Genomic DNA, 19074 nt, shown 5'->3' with positions numbered 1-19074 from the left:
TTTTCCTGATGATAGTTTGAATGTGAATTGTATATTTAAAATACCAATGTAGGCCTACAGTACATTTTGTTAATTTCTCCAACTTTTGTGACATTTTCACAAAATGGCTTGAAGATATTTTTCAGTGATTTAAAAAAAAAAGTTTATAATGCTCAATAAATGATTTCAGTTATATTTTATTAAATCCACCTTTACGCTGATTCTTTACAATTATAGTATATATTTTTTGTTCTTTGCAATCGTTTTTGTTTAAACCTTCTGTCTGAAATTAGTATCTTCTTAAATTTCCTGAATATTGAATATTACATTAAACGTTTCATAATGTGAATGTTGTTCATATTATTACATCACTGTTATATAGCCAGCATGAACATTTCCTTTTGATTAGCAAATACAATAACAAACAAAACTGCCAGGTAACAAATAGTTAGTTTAACTTGAATTGAAGAAACATAAGTTGGATGTTCGCTTTACATGTTTGCTTGTTATATTCACAGACAATTAAATATCCACAAAATAAAAGCTAAACTATACTCACATTGTCCTGGAGGATTAAAAAAATATAATTTTACATTACATTTACATTTTTTGGAAGAAACGTTTGCCAATATTGAAAAATGACATAACATATACAAGTCGTGCAATACCCCAATACTATACCGCATTATAATATGAAAATGTTTGCAGGTGGAGTTACTACTCCGGGTCGCCAGGTGTCGCTTTCATTTCATTCTGCGAATGTCCCGCATTGCTGCCTTCAAGAATCGCCCAAATAATCAGTATTTCAATAATCTCTAACAATACATGACAATGTGGAAAAGTGTGTTTGTTATGTCCAATAGCATTGGATTTTATGTAAACAACTTGAATAGAATATCCATCTTGTTTTTTGTTTTTTTATATATAATTTTGTGTTTACGAAGTGATAAAACAATATATTACACTGAGAAGCCTTGAAATCGCAGTTGTCCTTAAACGCAGCACGCACAGCAGGGTCGCAGAATCGGAAGTTGAAACAGGGGGTAAGAATGCAGCGAGAAAAAACAAGCAACGCCGGCGCGGCTGAAAAGTAAGAAAACAGCTATTTATACATTTATTCATTAGACATTTGTATTTTCAACTGTTAACATAACTTGGTACTTGTTGTGTATAGCTCATGTTCAGCTTAAATGACCTAATAATGAGTGAAATGTCTCCTCAGGCCCGACCGGGAGGCCGCCATCATGTCGAAGTACTACGATGGAGTTGAATTTCCTTATTGTGACGAGTTCTCAAAATATGAGAAAATGGCAAAAATTGGACAAGGGACCTTTGGGTGAGTGTATGTGAATGTGAGTTAAGTGGCTAACATTAGCTGTGTTCATACCTAACTTATGTCTTTTAGGAATATCCGATCGAACAATTAGCTCAACGTGTAAACATCTTGCTGCTCTCCCTCTGACCAGCTCTTCAAAAGGTGTTCAAGTCCATATTTATGAACGTTAGCTTACAAATTCACGCAACGTAGTTTAAACTCCCACTTGATCACACATGTTATGAAAATAAAACAGTAATACTCTTATTATGATGAAGATCTAAGCAGAAATTAGCATTAGCTTATGTGTTTAGCAATGGATTATTCAGCTAGCAGTATAGCAGGTTTGCTTTCTCTGTGAATGTTAAAAAAAATGTCAGCAAAGTGACATTGCTCTTTTATTAAGTGTCGTTCATGTTGTAATACTCTCTGCACAGGGAGGTGTTCAAAGCAAAGCACAGGCAGACCGGGAAGAAGGTCGCTCTGAAGAAAGTGTTGATGGAAAATGAGAAGGAAGGGGTAAGTCTACTGTAATGTTTATATTATAAACTGATAGTGTCCATACCTTTGGGATACCTGTGTTTCACTGTGGCCTATTTTTTTTCATACGATAAGAAAGAGTCGTAAAAGACGCATCATTTTGAATTGATAAATGATTGCTGGGATCTTAAAAACTAATCGAGCCACAGTATTTGACCTACAGTTCTTGCCGTAGTTGAGAATACATTAAGTTTTCTTGTGTAAGGTAAGACCATAACCATAAGTATATCAGTCAATCTATTGCGTTCTGTATCTATTGTGTTTTAGGAAGGCTCAATTGTTGCAGTATTTTTGCAAATATGTAAAGGTTTTGAAATAAGACATGTCAGAAAAGTGAATAATATTTAAGGCTCTGGTGGTGCCAATATATTGTTATCGTAGTTGTCCATAGAGTAACAGAGTTTCAAAACATGACTGGATTTTAAACTTTCCAAACTGCTGGCAAATCAGATCTGTTTCTCAGCCTGGTTGGACAGTCACGTGTAATTATAAAAACATGCCTTTTCCATTATCAGGAAGGATGTTGGTTCATTTAATCTGTTAAACATATAATTACCTATATAATCTTATATATTAACTATGTTAATATATATATACCTCGTGTTTAAACTATGGTATTAGATACTGCTTGGTGAATTTTTTTAGTGGAAGCAGTACAGCAGTGAGACAAGGCATATAGCAGAGGGGCTCTGAGATAGGGTAGAGGCTGTACTGCCCGAAAGCACCCTTAAGCTATCTGCTGAGGACTGCACATTCTGTGTAGGTCGAGGAAGGGGGAGACAGATTCACAGGGCTGCCCCTAAATATCCATATGCATGCAAGTAGTGTTGATGTCTATGTGGGTGTGTGTATGTCAACTGGATGCCTTACCCAAGATGATCTGTAAACGTGTAAATCAAGATAAGCTTGACACGTGTGGTTTCTTTGACTCTTTGTCTGTAAAGTGTATTTCAGCACAACACCGGAGTTCTGCTCGGGCTTACTTGCTGTGATCTGATGAGAGTACAGAGAGCTCTCTCTTTGAATAAATCCACAAAACAACCTGTTTGGGTTAAGGTCTTATACTGAATTTTGCCTCCACATCCCGCTTCAGAAATCCTGAGTCACACCAGATACTCTTAGCAATGGAGAAGGCCTTTGGTTGTATAAGAAGGAGGCCGATCGGCTGCAGCAGCTCTGGTGCACTGCACAACAATTGCAAAGGACACTTAAAATCAGCTTTCAAACCATCGACATGTTGTTTGGATCTGTTTTTCTGCCGTCCAGATTTTATTTAATCGTTCTGAATACAACCTTTATGTGAAAACAGACCAGGCACTCTAAAGAGCCCATGTTTATGTCCTGTGCGATGACAGAATGATGTATTCATATAAATGTCTCATTCTTTTGTAATGTTTTGCTTTGTTTCAGTTCCCCATCACAGCTCTGAGAGAGATCAAGATCCTGCAGCTGCTCAAACATGAAAATGTCGTCAATCTGATCGAGATCTGCAGAACCAAAGGTTGGTGTCACAAGTGTCCAGTCTGTTAATGTACTTTGACCTTCAACCTCTGTCTTCATGTGGGTTTGAGCAGAAAACGTGATTAGTTTAATTTCTTCTCCCCCCCTCGTTCTTCTTGCAGCGACTCAGTTCAACAGATACAAAGGCAGCATCTACCTGGTGTTTGACTTCTGTGAGCACGACCTGGCCGGGCTGCTGAGCAACGCTCACGTCAAGTTCACTCTGGCAGAGATCAAGAAGGTCATGCAGATGCTGCTTAATGGACTGTACTACATCCACAGGAACAAGGTATGATCACCGTCCACACCTGGGAGCCTTTGTTTAACATCTGGAACAGAGATTTAAGTTAGAAGAACCATCAGGATTACGCTCAGCTACATTTAGTCTGACAGAGATCTTTGATAATATAGCCCCTTTAAATACTGATACTGTACATCTGGTTAAATAAATGACTCACAATATTGCTGCTGTTGGATCAGATCCTCCACAGAGACATGAAAGCGGCCAACGTGCTGATCACCAGAGACGGCGTCCTGAAGCTGGCTGACTTCGGTTTGGCTCGAGCCTTCAGCCTGGCCAAAAACAGTCAGGGGAACCGATACACCAACAGAGTGGTCACGCTGTGGTACAGACCGCCGGAGCTGCTGCTGGGTAAGACATAATGCAGAACTCAACACAAAGCACAGAGGGAGAGATATGCACATGCACGCCTTGTATTTCCTAGCAGCACCTGAACAGGTTTGGTTACATCACACACAGCTGCATCACGTACAGTCCCTGCTGGGCCTGCTCGATCTTTCTCTCCACTAGGTCTTCATCAACCTCCACAAGGAACCTTCTCTTTAATTTCAGCACAGTCCTGAGGAAAGTTTGTTTCATTTATTATCTATATAATGTTTTTTATTTTTAGGTGAGAGAGACTACGGCCCCCCCATCGACCTGTGGGGAGGCGGCTGCATCATGGCCGAGATGTGGACCAGAAGTCCCATCATGCAGGGCAACACTGAGCAGCACCAGCTGACTCTCATCAGCCAGCTGTGTGGCTCCATCACCGCTGAGGTAACAGGAAGCTTTCTTACTTGTGAACATCTTCTTCTCTGTCACATGAATCCTCATTGAACCGCCTCTCCTCCTGTCAGGTGTGGCCCAGCGTGGATAAGAAGTACGAGCTCTACCAGAAGATGGAGCTGCCTAAAGGCCAGAAGAGAAAAGTGAAGGATCGTCTGAAAGCTTACGTCAAAGACCCGTACGCTCTGGACCTCATCGATAAACTCCTGGTCCTGGACCCGGCGCAGCGCATAGACAGCGACGACGCGCTCAACCACGACTTCTTCTGGTCTGACCCCATGCCGTCAGACCTGAAGAACATGCTCTCCACCCACAACACCTCCATGTTTGAGTACCTGGCCCCGCCCAGGCGGAGAGGACACATGCCACAGCAGCAGCCCAACCAGAACAGAAACCCGGCAACGACCAGTCAGACCGAGTTCGACCGAGTGTTCTGACACGTTTATGGACAAGTCGGGAAAAAAGGATGACTTCATCTACAGGAAAGCTTCACATTCCTTTTGTTTGGCGGACATTACCCTGACATCTCTCCAGCTTTTAGTACGAATCCTGATCTGTTCGTTTTGGCAGCAGAGGGCGCAGGATGTTTAAGTTGACCAGGATAGAGATGATCGTTTTGCAGAGCCGAGGAGTTATGCTCTGACCTTCATCATGAGGAGAGAAGTTAAACTCTGAAGACACGGCGCAATCGTGTTTTAAGTCCGTTTCAAGTTTGATCACTAAGTTTGTGAGTGAGTCTGACATTTTAGTTTTTTTGCATTTATATTCTTATTATCACTGTTTTGCATAAAAGCTGTCTTCACAGGCTCTGCAGTATTCTGATGTTTTATTTATAAGGAGAAAACTTTTATATTAACGATTACACAACCAGGACACTGCTGTTCGTGAACACGTGTCCAAACGTGACAAAATAAAATGGTTATTTTTCCTAAGCTTGTGTCTGTGTGATCATTTTAAAAGAAAGGGACCCTTTTTTTTAAACTTGATGGCAGTCTCTGCTCCGTTAACCGTGTCCTTGTGATTTACTTGTTTTTAACGGGTCTTACTTTCGCTGAAGTTTCAGCATCATGATGCAGAATTGTAAGAAGTAAAAATGAAGCTTTGTCAGGTCTGTCCTCAGGAGGAGAAGAAAACGTGTAAAACGCTCATTTGTTGAACGGAGGTCGGATCGATCTGACGCATTCGAGGAACTTGGGAAATCTGAACGCTCAACGGCTTTCGTGACACAGCGTCAAGGGAATTAATCTCAAGTTAAATTTTAGAACAGATTGTTAGCTGTTAGCTGTTAGCATGCAGATGTCTGTTTATAGAGATTAATAAGAAGCTAAATCTTCGTCAGATCACGCTGATGGGAGTCAGGATGGCATCATGGTGGATCACGTTCCGCCTGCTTTTGCTCTCCTTACGGACTGTTCTTCCTGCATAGCCGCAGCCTGCTGATACGCGATTGGTCAATATTACTGGGACTACAAGCGTAGTTCAAACAGAAACTAGAACACTTGCCTTCCCAGAAATCCACGTCCCTGCCTCCGGATTGTACTCTGTAGAATCTGTAAATAGAGATGAACTTGTATGTAAAATCATATCCAGACTTTTCACTGTATACAGCCATGTAGATAAAACATGAAGAAGGCTGTACCAGTTTAACCACACCATTGAACTTGTTCCAGCAGATGGCAGCATCATATTACTGCATCATAAAACTGCAGACATACTTGATTTTTTTCCTGGTTGTTGCATTTTAAATGTTGGAAACAGTTTCAGATTAATTCACGTGTCCCAAAGAAGAAGTGAAGAGCTTTTAGAGGTTTGCATTTCATAGAAAACGACACTCTGCATTCTCTGCTTAATATTTAGCACATTCGAACTGCAGAGTTTTTTCATTAAAAATATGCTGGACGTAATCTGTAATGTGATTTGTATTTCATTTCTATTCCTCCGGCCCCAGGTCTAGCTATGTCACTAATCTCTCCTCCAGGTCACCTGTCTAATAATGGTTGCAAAGAGCGCACACACACTTCCTGGGGTTTTGACTCTGAACTATCGTTTGACGCCCAGGAGACCAAACGTATGCAGTCCTGCTTTGCTCAACTGAGACAATTAACCAAAATCCAGTCATTCCTTTTCCCCTGATGACCTAAAAAGGTCATTCATACATTTATTCCCACCAGACTCGACTGTTGTAAAGCACTGTATTCCGACATCATCAAGCGTAACATCCAAAGACTGCAAGTAATTCAAAACGCTGCAGCCAGGCTTTCAATACACGGCAAGAGAAGCGACTACATTGAAAACATTGTTTTTATTGATGTATGGGATCTTATGAACATCACTTTGTTACTTGTTTTATAAATATATAAGTAAAGTTATTATTATTTGATATTTCATTAACAGAGTTTAGAGAGCGTTGTTGCTTCCTGTTGCAGCAAGAGTCGACCGAACAATAAAACTGTGCGATTTCAAACTAAAGTAATGAACTGAAAGATGCGATGCCTGTGAACCAGAGGGGAACTGCTGAGTCAGATGCTGTTTGTCGCTGGTTTACGTATCACACAGTTATTTCAACACATTTATTTTATTCATTAACTCACTTTTTTTATTCTTTTCCTGCAGGTGAAAAACAAAGCGATGCATTAAATTTCATGTTTGCTTTACTCGTCGCAGAATATAAACCAGGAAGTTCTCATCATGCCATTTTATCATTTTACATAAATACATAAAAACTTTTTTAAATTGTTGCGCTGTTTTAGTTCAGTGTGTAGAGAAGGCGCGCCACATACAGAGGCCCCTCGATGCAGCAGCCGTGTGCTCGACTCCGCCCTCGGCCCCCCGCTGCATGTCACCCCCCTCTCTCTTCTGCCCATATTTGGTAAATGGACTGTACATGTATAGTATAAAGTATCCCCTGTCTCTCTTCAGCTGTCCAATCAAATGAAGGCAAAATGGCCAAAAGATCATCTTTAAAAGACCAAAACATTCATTCTTATGTTTTCATTATTGGGAGATTACAGTTTAACTACATTTTGCAGGAGCTTGTTGTGAGTCAAATTACGTTTTTTCACCCCATTTTTTATTTATTTTACGACTGAAACTTTAAAAAATGTTTGGCATTAAGAAGACAGGTGGCTGCGGTCGAGCTCAGGTGGTAGAGCGCACACTCCATAAAAAAAGGGCCAAGTTCTCGCAGCAGCAGCCCGGGGTGCAGCTTTGGTCCTCGACACTTTGGTGCATGTCATCCCTGACCCTCTCTTCCTCTACGTCCTGTCAATCTTCAGCTGTACTATTCAAAAAGGCAAAAAAAAAATTCTTTAAAAATATATATATGTTCATTTTTTGGTGGCAGTGTTTGGTGAGACGGTAGAGTGTGTGTCTCAAATAAAGAGGCCGGTCCTCACTGCAGAGGTCGGGGTTCAACTTCGGCCCTCTGTACTTTGGTGCATGTCACCCCCACTCTATCATCTCCGTTTCCTGTCTCTCTTCTGCTGTTCTGACCATTAAAAGACCAAAAATCTTCATTAAAGTACTTTAATACAGTTTTAGTTGTAATTTCAATGAAACCTTTTGCAGTGAGAGCTCAATGGTTGCCTGAGGGAGACTTTCATGTCACAGTTCCTTTCCTTTGAGTCGATGCACGGAGGTTAGACTGAAGGATAACACCACAACAGATGTTTATTATTATTGTATTTTTCCATCTTTTAAAGATTCTTACATGTTTAAAATGATTCCTCTGAAATGTGAAGTTGAAGTGAAACATTCTTCATATGAACAGTTTTCTTTTTCAAAGAATCTTTGTAGAAAATTTAAACTGAAAAATAGATTCTGTGTGCTATAAATACAGTAAACAAATGTAAATGATTATATGTCTGCCATGTGTGTATTTGTTTCACCTCAGGCTCGAGGTTTGGCTCTGCGTGTGTGTGTGTGTGTGCGTGTGTGTGTGTGTGTGTGTGTGTGTGTGTGATGTCAAACTGGAGCTTTACTCAGATGATGGATTGCTCTTTTAGTTCCAGATCTCCTCCGCTGTCTCTTCTATTGAACAGGAAGGTGTGTGTGTGTGTGTGTGTGTGTGTGTGTGTTGACAGTGATGACAACAACAACTAACATAAATTAGAGAGCGCTCCAGCGGACAGATGGGCCTCCGACTGCAGCCACCTGCATGCAAATGGACTCCAAACTCTCCTCGCAGCTCTGTCGATGATCCGTGCGTCTGAGAGGACGGGACGCAGAGCGGCGCTCTGATCTGTGCCAGGGCCGGACCACATATTAGGGCACACTGTGAACCGGCTCCACAGGCCTTATTATGGAGCTCTTTGTGACTGATGCGATGACAGGAGGCTTTAGAGCAAATGTCACGTCAGATTGAGATAAATGTCACTTCAGGCTCACAGGGGTCGTTTCCCTCCTCAGTGGGGCTATATTTGGTGAAGTTGTGCTCGGTGGAGGGGATTCAGTCGGACCGGGATGATGCATGCTCTGCATTCCTGCAGTCTACATGTCAGGATGTCTTCAGAGGATTGAGAATCAAACACCCTCTTCATGAAAAGTACCTGTCATCTGCACAGATAAAAGCCTTCATCTGTTTCCTCTTACAAAAACAGCATCTCCATGGCAACGAGCGAGCCCCAGCTACGTCCAGAGAAGTTCAGTGACTGACCGTTTTCTGCATTTATTCTTTTGTACAGTTATTTTACCCTGAACTAAGATCTTTTCCTGTGCACAGCTGTTCTACATGTACACCTGCTGGTGCTACTTGGACACATCCTCAGTGATGACCCCGGGGTCATTGGGTGTTTCGGGTCTTCGATCATCAGACACCCTCACCTGGGCGACCCAGCCGGGGGTGATCAGTCCCCGACTGGTGTCCAAGTGACGCACAGCCATGCGAGGCCTTTTCTGCGGCCTCCAGGATGTTTTATTTATTTATGTATTTTTTTTGTGTGGCCCTTCTGCTCTGCAGTCCTTTCACTCCCAGGAGTTTAAGTGTACGCTGTAGCGAGCGACCAGCGAAGCCCCGGCACCCAACTTCAACAGGCTCACAGCGGGCTCTCCAGCCTTTGCTCCAGCATCCTGATACAAGCTCCGCCCTTCTGTGCTCATAGGACTCTTTAATCTTCCCAGGGGACAGTCAGTTCAGTCATGGCCACTTGCTTTGTGCGGCTGATGTTAACATATACAGCCAATGGTTTTAACCAAAAACACACTGTAGTTTAGTTGCATCAACCCAACAACAAATGTTTGCAGTTTGTTTAAGTTTAGGCCTCAAAACCACCGTGTGTTTTTTTGTTAAAACCATCGACTGTATATAAAGATGGCCGACGAGTCTCCACCTGCTCTCATTGTACAAAAGTAAACCCAAACCCCCCCCAGAGCGGGCGCTGTCATCTTGCTCATCTGTATCCAGAGATGACCCCTTCCTCTACCCGACACACACCTTTACCTTGAGTCCTTGGCGTGTTGGAGCCCTCAGGTGTCCTTGGCGTGTTGGAGCCCTCAGGTGTCCTTGGCGTGTTGGAGCCCTCAGGTGTCCTTGGCGTGTTGGAGCCCTCAGGTGGGCTCAGTCTGCAGCAGAACAGCTTCTTGTGTCGGTCTGAAGCAGATATTCACGCTGATGGAAAGTTCAATGACTGTAGTGTTAGTGTTAGTTACGTCTCCTCTCGCCGTTCCTCCTCTACTCTGCTACTCGGGAACAGAACGCTGCAGGAGCCCCATTTGTCAACAGAGCTGTCAATCATGAGGCCACACCCCCTTTTTTATAGCATCAGATAACTAATTAAAAGTAAACTTGTCAGAAACATGAACACTTGGACATAAATCAGCATGATAAGAACTAACTATAATGACAGAAACCATGTTTGAGAAAAATGTATTTGACGTGTATTTTGATTTTATAGTTTGACGCATGTCCCATCTGTTAACATGGAGGAGGCGGGCTTTATGAGCTATACTGCAGCCAGTCAGCAGGGGGCGACAGAGAGGGTTTGGCTTCACTTTTAGGGAGCTGACGTCGGCCATCTTTTTATACAGTCTGTGGTTAAAATACGGTACTTGAAGGATACTCTGGAGATACGAGTTACGATCGTCTGATGTTACGCTGGTGCAGCGTTGTTATCTCGATAAAACAACCGGAAATTACTCGGAAAACAAAGTAAATAAAATGTTTGGATGCGTGTCCGCTTAGGGCTTCCGTACTTATAAACAGATCTATATAGTCTAATTTTTCTTCACATTTTCATGGTCTGCCATGTAAACAAGTTGATTAAAGCAGCCGTTCCCATCAGCACCTTCCTAATGTCTTCTGTTGCGTTGCTCTTAACAGTTTACTTTCAGGGCAAACCAGGTGAGGCACCAGAACTCCGCTTTCTCTCGCTCACTTTTTCTCATTTCATTTCATACTTCCTCCCTCCACCATCATTTCATTTGTAGCCAGCGGCGCCTGTGTGAGGCTGATGGCATCCAGCGAGCAGGGCAGCACACATGAAAGGGGTCCTGTCACTCACTGAGGCGACCATATGTGTGCCTGCATGAGCTCAGAGCCAGCGGCGGCTGCTCTGCCAGAAGACATTAGGGAAGCAGCAGGGTGTCATTAAGGCGGCTCGATGATTGATTAACCGCAAATCTCGAGCAGGAGACCTCGCAGTCCATGATTCTACCTCTGCCTCCACACACACACACACACACACACACACACACACACACACACACACACACACACAGTCAGACAGGGAGCAGTGGGCTGAGGGGGAGTCGGAGGGAGCCCCCTGCAGATGTAAGGGTGTAATTGCATTATGAGCCCAGTAGGGAGAGGATGAGCTCGGGTTGCTCTGAGATGAACACAGTGAGGGGCCTCATGGAGACATTAGCGGCGCTGCAGCCCTCTGCTTCTCTCCTCAGGCGGGTTTCATCTGCAGCTTTCTGCTGCGGCTCACAGAGCGGTGGGGAGTTAATGTCAGATCCCAGAGGCTCATCCTGTTTCTGATGTCTTTCTGTGGAGGACGAGAGGCTTCGAAGTTTAGCTGTGAAGAGTTTTTATACTGAGTCTTCATTAGTACTTTTTCCCATAGGAAGACAAACCATTGATGCATCTGAAATTGTCAAATTTAAGGGCTCACTGTAGTCAAGATGTTACCAAATCTTGTGCTTTTATTAATTAACCCAGTTGTATGGAGGAAAAATGGTGCCATAACATTCAAAAACCTCTCTGACAACAAACTAGTTAACATGTCGGTGGAGCCAGGCGGTGTCATCTCCCTTACAGTGACCTGAAATCTGGAAAGCTTTAACAACTTTGGTTATTAAAAAAGGCCAAGAAGAGTCGGGGCGAGTCCAGCTGTTGTTATAGTTGGCTTAGGTAGAAGAGATGATGTAACGATAAAAAACTAATGTGACAAAGTGCAATAAAAACAAACTTAGAGAGTAAATCATAAAGTAGATAAAAGAAGCTCGATCTTGGAGACAGTTCACGTCCAACTGGGAGGCGACCCCGGGGCAGACCCAGAGCTCGCTGCAGGGATTATATATCCCACCTGGCTTGGGAACGTCTCGAGATCCGCCAGGAGGAGCTGGAAAACTCTGCTGGGGGGAGGGACGTCTGGGCTAACATGCTACGCCTGCTGCCAACGCGACCCGACCCCGGATAAGCAGAAGAAAATGGATGGATGGATCTTGGAACCCAGAGACTGTACATGACGATACAGCCTCTGGGGGTCAGTTCGGTAAAATGCCTTATATTCCCGTAACCGTAGTTAATTGAAACGCTCATTCTTTCACTTTTTTCTGCCTCTGTGCAGCGACCTTATGTTTCTAGTTAACACAATATCCAAGCAACGCCATGAAGGCTAGTCTTCAAATTTGGTACAAACATCCAGTTGGCTCAACGATGAACTGATTCGATTTTGCGGTCGAAGGTCTCTTCACTGTGACAATAATGACAGAGATTCAGAGGTTTCAAGGTCGAGGGCTACGAAAGATGAGTCATTCGTAGTCTATGGCGTTAAAGTAGTGTCAAAAATCAAACGCAGTATCTGCGAGCACTGACCTGCGAGCGCACAGGACAGTATCCACGAGCCGAAACACAAATGCAGTCTCGCGATCACGGGGCTGTGACGAGCACTCGCTCCATCATCTCTGCACGCTCGCGACTGCTCAACACACACGCTCGGTGCCAGAATCTACGCCCGCTCGACAAAACTTTTGACACTTTGGGGGAGGGGATTGAGTAGACAGTGGCTGATGCCTCTGCTCATTTGACAGTAGTCTGTGTAGACGCTAAGGCCGAACTGACATGAGACAGCTCCCGCCCTGACCTGTGTGTCACAAAGCCCTGGTACAGGTAGCTAGCTGGCTAACTAACATAACTAACATCACGTAACTTAATCTTAAAATGGGACGGCCTTCGAAGCGCAAACCCTTCAAATACGTCCTCTGAAGGCTGCAGCTCCTGAGGTGAGACGCAGCTCCTGAGGTGAGACGCAGCTCCTGAGGTGAGACGCAGCTCCTGAGGTGAGACGCAGCTCCTGAGGTGAGACGCAGCTGGTGTGAACATTTTGACATTAGGTTGGACACTGAATTGGTGGCACTTCTCTTGGAGATGTCGGAGATGTGTGTGAATACAAAAACACTAGGTATACAATCATGAACTAATTTATAGATTTTAGGATAGACCTCTAGAGTCAGAAAAGGGCCGACTTTAAAGACTAACAAGAGCAAAGGTCGACCACATCATTCACACAGGAAGGGAGAAAGAACACGCAGAGGGAGACGACAACGTGCACAAGAGGAGAGAGAGAAACACGAGGACCGGCTCCACCTCCTGGATCCAAACATCTGGCACTGATGCCCTGAAGAGAATAAACCCAGGATGGCCGGTGGTCCCGCTCAGAGAAGCCGGAGGGGGGGGGGATTTTTTGTTGCAGATTTTCTGGAAATTCGGCTAAAATTTATATTTAAGCTGCCCAGGTCAACCAGCTTTTCTGTCATTGATAGAGAGAAGTTAAATAATAAAACAACTCTGTTAAAGATCTTTTTAATCTCGTTTTAGGAAAACTTTCATATAGACAGAAAACACACCCGTATGCATACAATTAATAAAGTAATAAGGTTGACTCTTTCATGCCATCAGAAGAGTTAGATCTACTTCTGTTTTAATCACAGACACAGCCGACATCACTGCAGCACTTTTTGTGCAATCTGAGCGGAAAATTTATATTTTGCTTTGGTAAAAACTACGGAAGCCCTAAGTGGACATGCATCCATACCAGTGTTCATGGCGTTAACGAACATTATGACGATAAATGTGCCTTTTTTCCATGACGAAGACGAGACGTTGATGATACCATCGCCCACACTGATGAGGGAAGTCAAGCCTGTTTGTTTGTTTGTGCAAGGGCTGCACGCTGTTGCCTCACAGCTAGAAGGTTCCTGGTTAGAATCCCGGTTCAGACGTAGTGGGCCTTTCTGTGTGGAGTCTGCATGTTCTCCCCGTGCATGCGTGGGTTCCCTCCGGGTACTCCGGCTTCCTCCCACAGTCCAAAGACGTGCTCGTTAGGTTCACTGGTGACCCTAAACTTGCCTGTAGGTGTGAGCGTGAGCGTGAAAGGTTGTCTGTCTCTATGTGTGATTGACAGGTGACCTGTCCAGGTGTAACCCCGCCTCTTGCCCAATGACAGCTGGGATAGGCTCCAGCCAACACCCAGGATAAGCGGTGCAGAGGATGGATGGATGCTGTGTAATTTGCATGCTCATCAGTGAAGTGTTTGGTCTGTCCTGCAGCCTGACGGCCTGACTGACAGCTGTCTCATTGGAACCAGTTTAACATGAGCCCAATGCATGCTGGGTAGAACAGCGCTATATGTGCATCTCACTCTGCATTCAGGTGCCTGCATGGTGCCAGTTCCAGAGTTGTGAAGCGTTTCTTTGGACTTTGTTGGGTTCAGCTTAAAGTCCTGCTCAGAGCGAATCTGGTTCACTAAGGAATCAAAGACAACTGAAATCCAACAGAAAAATAACGACCCAAACCAGATACATGATAGTCTCCATGAAACTTGCAGATGTGTGTAAATGTCCCCTGCCTCCACCTCCTCCTCCTCCTCCTCCTCCTCCTCCTCCTCCTCCTCCTCTGTGCTCCGAGTCGTGTGGAGCCTTGGAGAGATGAGTGATGAAACCAGCAGAGAGGGAGTTAGCTGTGGGACCGCTCCGGCTAATGTTTTGTTTGGTATTAACATGCAGCAGGCACTTAAACTCCCACTGACTCTGATGAAAAAACATTTGGGATCGGGCTCATCAATCAAAGGGCACAAACACAGGAGCTGTCAGAGTCCTGCAGCGCTCGGTGTGTGTTTCATCGCTCAGAGGATTCAGCCTCACGGAGGAGAGACGGTCTCTGTTCACTACCACTGTAATGATCCGTTTTATTCTCTTCTCTCATGTTTCGGAGCTCAGGAGGGTTCAGAGCTCAGGAGGGGCACCTGGACGACCCCGGCCCTCTGGTTTCTACACCACAGAGCCACAACAACCCACGTTTTCTCTCTCAATAGCCACTGCATTATAGTGTTTGTGTTTATGGATTTAGAGTGGATTTATGTTGCTGTATTTGAGTGCAGACTGGAGAATGTCTTTTCAAACATATAATAATACAACACAAAGGTCTGCAAAACCTGCACCGCCAAAACACGACAGTATTTTTACACCTCTTCAGATCTTGTACAACAATTTAAAGCGATCTGTTTGAGGTAAAAGTCCAACAATCGAAATCACAGTTTCAGATGTGAAATGTTTTCACTTAAAGCTCCTGTGAGGAGTTTTTATCTGGTTATGAAACACACTGTAATAAATCACGATGCCTCCATATGAGCTACAGAAGCAAGCAGGTCTATATGTTTCTATATATCTATGTTTAATGTGTGTAAGCACTGCGACCGGGTTGGTGTCAGACAAGCAGATTAACAGCGCGCTGCAGAAAAACAAAGACTCACAGTCAAGGTTGGGAAGTACGGCTCTTTGAAGGGAGCCGGATCTTATGGCTCCCTTCCTTTCTGAGAGCCGTTCAAAGCAGCAGTGCATCGTCCCACTTTTTCAGGGGGCGGAGGTGACAAGGTTTATCTGCCAAACAATCACTAGGATAATGATTCAAACTTAGACATCCCACCAATATAATTTCAACATGCATGTGTTGACTCGGTTTAGCAGCACTAAATTACTCGACCTGCAGGCAGTGAAATTTGGGCACAACTTTAAAAAGAACGGCTCACACCTACGACTCCCGCCATTCACACCAAAGAGCCGTTCAAAAGAATCGGACCGTTCGCGAACGTCACAGCACTAGGGAGCAGGAGAAGACGCTTTGACCACAGGGAGCGACATCATCAACATGAGAGATCCTCAGAGTAGTCTGAAGTAAAAGTACCAGTACTACTGTTTCATCCTACTTAAGTTCAAGTGCAGATGTTTTATCAACAGTTCAAACTTAAAAGTAAAAGTGAAATTAGCCAGAATGACTAACCTATATTTGTTTCAGACATTATTCCATTGTTAATCCTGATGCATCCGTGTGAAGGTGTTCAGGTTTTTAATTGGACCCACAAGCAAGACAAAGGGAGAGGGGTGAAAAAGGGAGTTTTATTGAAAAAGGAAAGACTGACTGGAGCGGCTGGTTTGAGGCTGGCTTGAGGCTGAGGCGTCAAAGAGGGGAAGGTGAGGTGACGGTGCAGAGAGGCTGGGTGGTGAGGCAGGAGGAGGCGCTGGAGACAAAGGGAGAACGTGAAAAGGTAAGACACGGGGAAAAAACACTGTGATCAGAAAACACAGAAAAGAGTTGTCAACAAGCAAACGCACGAGATACAGGCCGACTACACCACCGGGAATGTGTGGGTGAGAAGAGCCAGGGTAGAAGTACTGTAGACGGCGATTGTGTGATGAGGCACAGGTGTGCATGCTGGGAGTTCCAGCACCTGAAGGCCACGCCCAGCCTCTGAAAGAAAAAAACACACACGAGGGAAACCAAAACCACGTCACACAGCGAAGAAACACTGAAAGATATATGAAAAGTAAGAAGAGAAAATGTTACATAATAATCTTTTTTTTTTGTGCGTGTGAAATATAAATGTGACCTTTCACCCCGTCCCTTCCCCGCCTGCCTCACCCCCTTTAGTTCACATCATTATTCACACTTCACACATTATAGTTAGTTCTTATCTGCTGATTTATGTCCAAGTGTTCATTTTTCTGACAACTTTACTTTAATTAGTTATTTGATGCTATAAAAAGGGGGCGTGGCTTCATGATTGACAGCTCTGTTGACAAATGGGGCTCCTGCAGCGTTCTGTTCCCGAGTAGCAGAGTAGAGGAGGAACGGCGAGAGGAGACGTAACTAACACTAATACTACAGTCATTGAACTTTCCATCAGCGTGAATATCTGCTTCAGACCGACACAAGAAGCTGTTCTGCTGCAGACTGAGCCCACCTGAGGGCTCCAACACGCCAAGGACACCTGAGGGCTCCAACACGCCAAGGACACCTGAGGGCTCCAACACGCCAAGGACACCTGAGGGCTCCAACACGCCGAGGACACCTGAGGGCTCCAACACGCCAAGGACACCTGAGGGCTCCAACACGGAGAGGACACAAGGTAAAGGTGTGTCAGGTAGAAGAAGGGGCGGGACGTTGATACTGCGGCTCCACCAGCCGATCTCTGCTGCACACACTCTGGATACAAAGATGGCAGCGCCCGCTCCGGGGGGGTTTAGGCTTCACTTTTGTACAACAAGAGGAGGAGGAGAAACGTCGTCCATCTTTATATACAGCCAGTGGTGGTGATGCGTTTAAGGGCCATCTCAGTGTCAGTAGGTTGGATTGGTTCGTTGGTGTTTTACCAGCAGAGAGCAGCATGGAGCAACCTGAGCAGAACTCAGGGTTAGAAACGACTTACAGATGTCACAGACATGTGCTGCATGTGAGAGTCCATACGAGGCGTTTTAAACCCTTTGTTTCCAACAGTCTCAAACACAGACGTGTTGCTGCTCAACCTTTAGCACCTCCAGTCGTCTGTCCCTTTACAAATGTTTCAATATTTGGTTCATTGTACTGTTAAGTTTCCAGGACCTGGGGACTTCAAATCCAGGAACACGGAGGTTCACCACATGTTGAACGTCTTTCTTCCTCTCCCGATGCCTTTTCTTCTTTGTTTTGATGCTAACGATATCATTTTAACAGATTAAATACAAAAGCTAATCCTGATGTTAGAGGTCGTGGTTATTGCAGACATACCTGTCAGACTGTACAAACATTCAGACATCTTCTTTCTCTCCTCAGCAGGAAAACAAACATCCAACACAAACATTTTCGCTAAAGTTCAACCTGAATCTTTGTAAACCTTCACAGGTGGATATTTTAAACTTTTTCAGTTTGACACATGCGATTATTGAGTTCATGAAGTCACACAGGTCTTGTATTTCGGTCACAGCTCTTCTTTCTGCAGCTTCTTCTCTGCTTTGTTGTAAAGTGTCGGGGTCTCCTTGTCATCTCTTCCTTTATATGACTCCCACAGCCGCGGGTCTCCAGAGGGCCGACCGACTGAATATCAAAAAGAGCAATTTGACTGGGCCTTTGAAATGCTTAGCTGTAATGTCAGCGCCGGCCCCTTTCAGATAGAAAAGAGAGGGAAATGTCAGAGCAGATTTCTATCAGCCGAGTCGATACAGAGTGCCCTCCTGGTGTCCAGCAGGGCCCGCCAACAGGACAACTGGCCTTTTATTGCCCGTGGTTTTAAAGCCTTTAGGCCGGATTTAGAGACAGTTTAACATTCAGCGAGCACACGTTTACTCCTCAGGGAGAGGACACGAGGCCACCAACCAAAACTCTTTCTGTTTTAACTCAAACTTTTTATGTTTGGTTAAATCCATCGCTGCGTGAAGACACTCGGAGCTTTCTGAACAAACATTAAACTGTCACCTTTTATGTTTTCTTTTTCTGCAGGAGAGAGAAATGTTCAGTGAACCTTCACGTGTAGCTTACATGATTTACTGAGTTAAGTAGGCTGCAGTTCACCAAATACAACACATTTCACAGCACAATGTTTCTTAATACAAGTTTCATTTACAGACTTTTAGCAAGATTTTTAGAAGTCTGGCGTCCTCTCAAATCTAAAGACCTTAAAGTCACAGACTGTAATGATTTTAAAGACTGAGTTGTTACGTTCCCCTGAACGAGCTAGAGGACGAGGGGAGTAACAATAAATTAAAACCCAGGAAAAAGAAGGGACGAACAAAGTTAAAGGAATTAATTAACAAACTAAAGCAAAAACACAAAGCGAGCTTCTGTCCAAACACAAGAGAAGCTGATCTATAAGACAAAAGACTATAAACCAAAAACTGCAATAAACAAACACTAAGGCCTCGCAGAAAAATACTCTCTCCTGATTGCTGCATGAAGCCCAGGTGAGCGTAATCACCTGCAGTGAAGGGAGAGCAGCACCTGAGGAGCACACAGCAGAGACACGCAGACAGAAAACACATCACAAAACTACGGCACGTCGCAGGATCACTTTTAAAAACTAGATTGCAGTTGATATTATTTCCCATCATGCTCCAGGAGGAAACTTTAGGAAAGAATAAAAAGAAACAATGGTCACAGCTGCTCTTGTGTGTGCAGCGGTTTGGGTAATGTTAGCTGGGTTAT

At 44.2% G+C, this 19074-nt stretch overlaps 1 protein-coding gene across 1 annotated transcript; it reads left to right on the top strand.

Annotated features, from left to right (window-relative positions):
* Positions 1–996: 996 nt before the first annotated feature.
* Positions 997–5335, top strand: cdk9 (cyclin-dependent kinase 9 (CDC2-related kinase)). Its single transcript, XM_069677272.1, has 8 exons — positions 997–1069; positions 1202–1315; positions 1732–1813; positions 3245–3335; positions 3457–3623; positions 3815–3986; positions 4246–4394; positions 4475–5335. Exons 1-8 carry the CDS (start codon positions 1029–1031, stop codon positions 4838–4840), a joined length of 1182 nt encoding a protein of 393 aa, XP_069533373.1. The 5' UTR covers positions 997–1028; the 3' UTR covers positions 4841–5335.
* Positions 5336–19074: the final 13739 nt, after the last annotated feature.

Source organism: Semicossyphus pulcher, unplaced genomic scaffold (assembly GCF_022749685.1).
Source record: "Semicossyphus pulcher isolate SPU_LCO1_2020_fin unplaced genomic scaffold, fSemPul1.0.p SCAF_28, whole genome shotgun sequence".
NCBI classification, from domain to species: domain Eukaryota; kingdom Metazoa; phylum Chordata; class Actinopteri; order Labriformes; family Labridae; genus Semicossyphus; species Semicossyphus pulcher.
This window is presented reverse-complemented; position numbering and strand designations above follow the sequence as displayed.

Coding starts and splice junctions, on each gene's coding strand:
- cdk9 (XM_069677272.1), top strand. CDS start 1,029: ATGCAGCGAGAAAAAACAAGCAACGCCGGCGCGGCTGAAAA. Junction 1,814..3,244: donor TGGAAAATGAGAAGGAAGGG/GTAAGTCTACTG, acceptor GCTTTGTTTCAG/TTCCCCATCACAGCTCTGAG. Junction 3,336..3,456: donor CGAGATCTGCAGAACCAAAG/GTTGGTGTCACA, acceptor TTCTTCTTGCAG/CGACTCAGTTCAACAGATAC.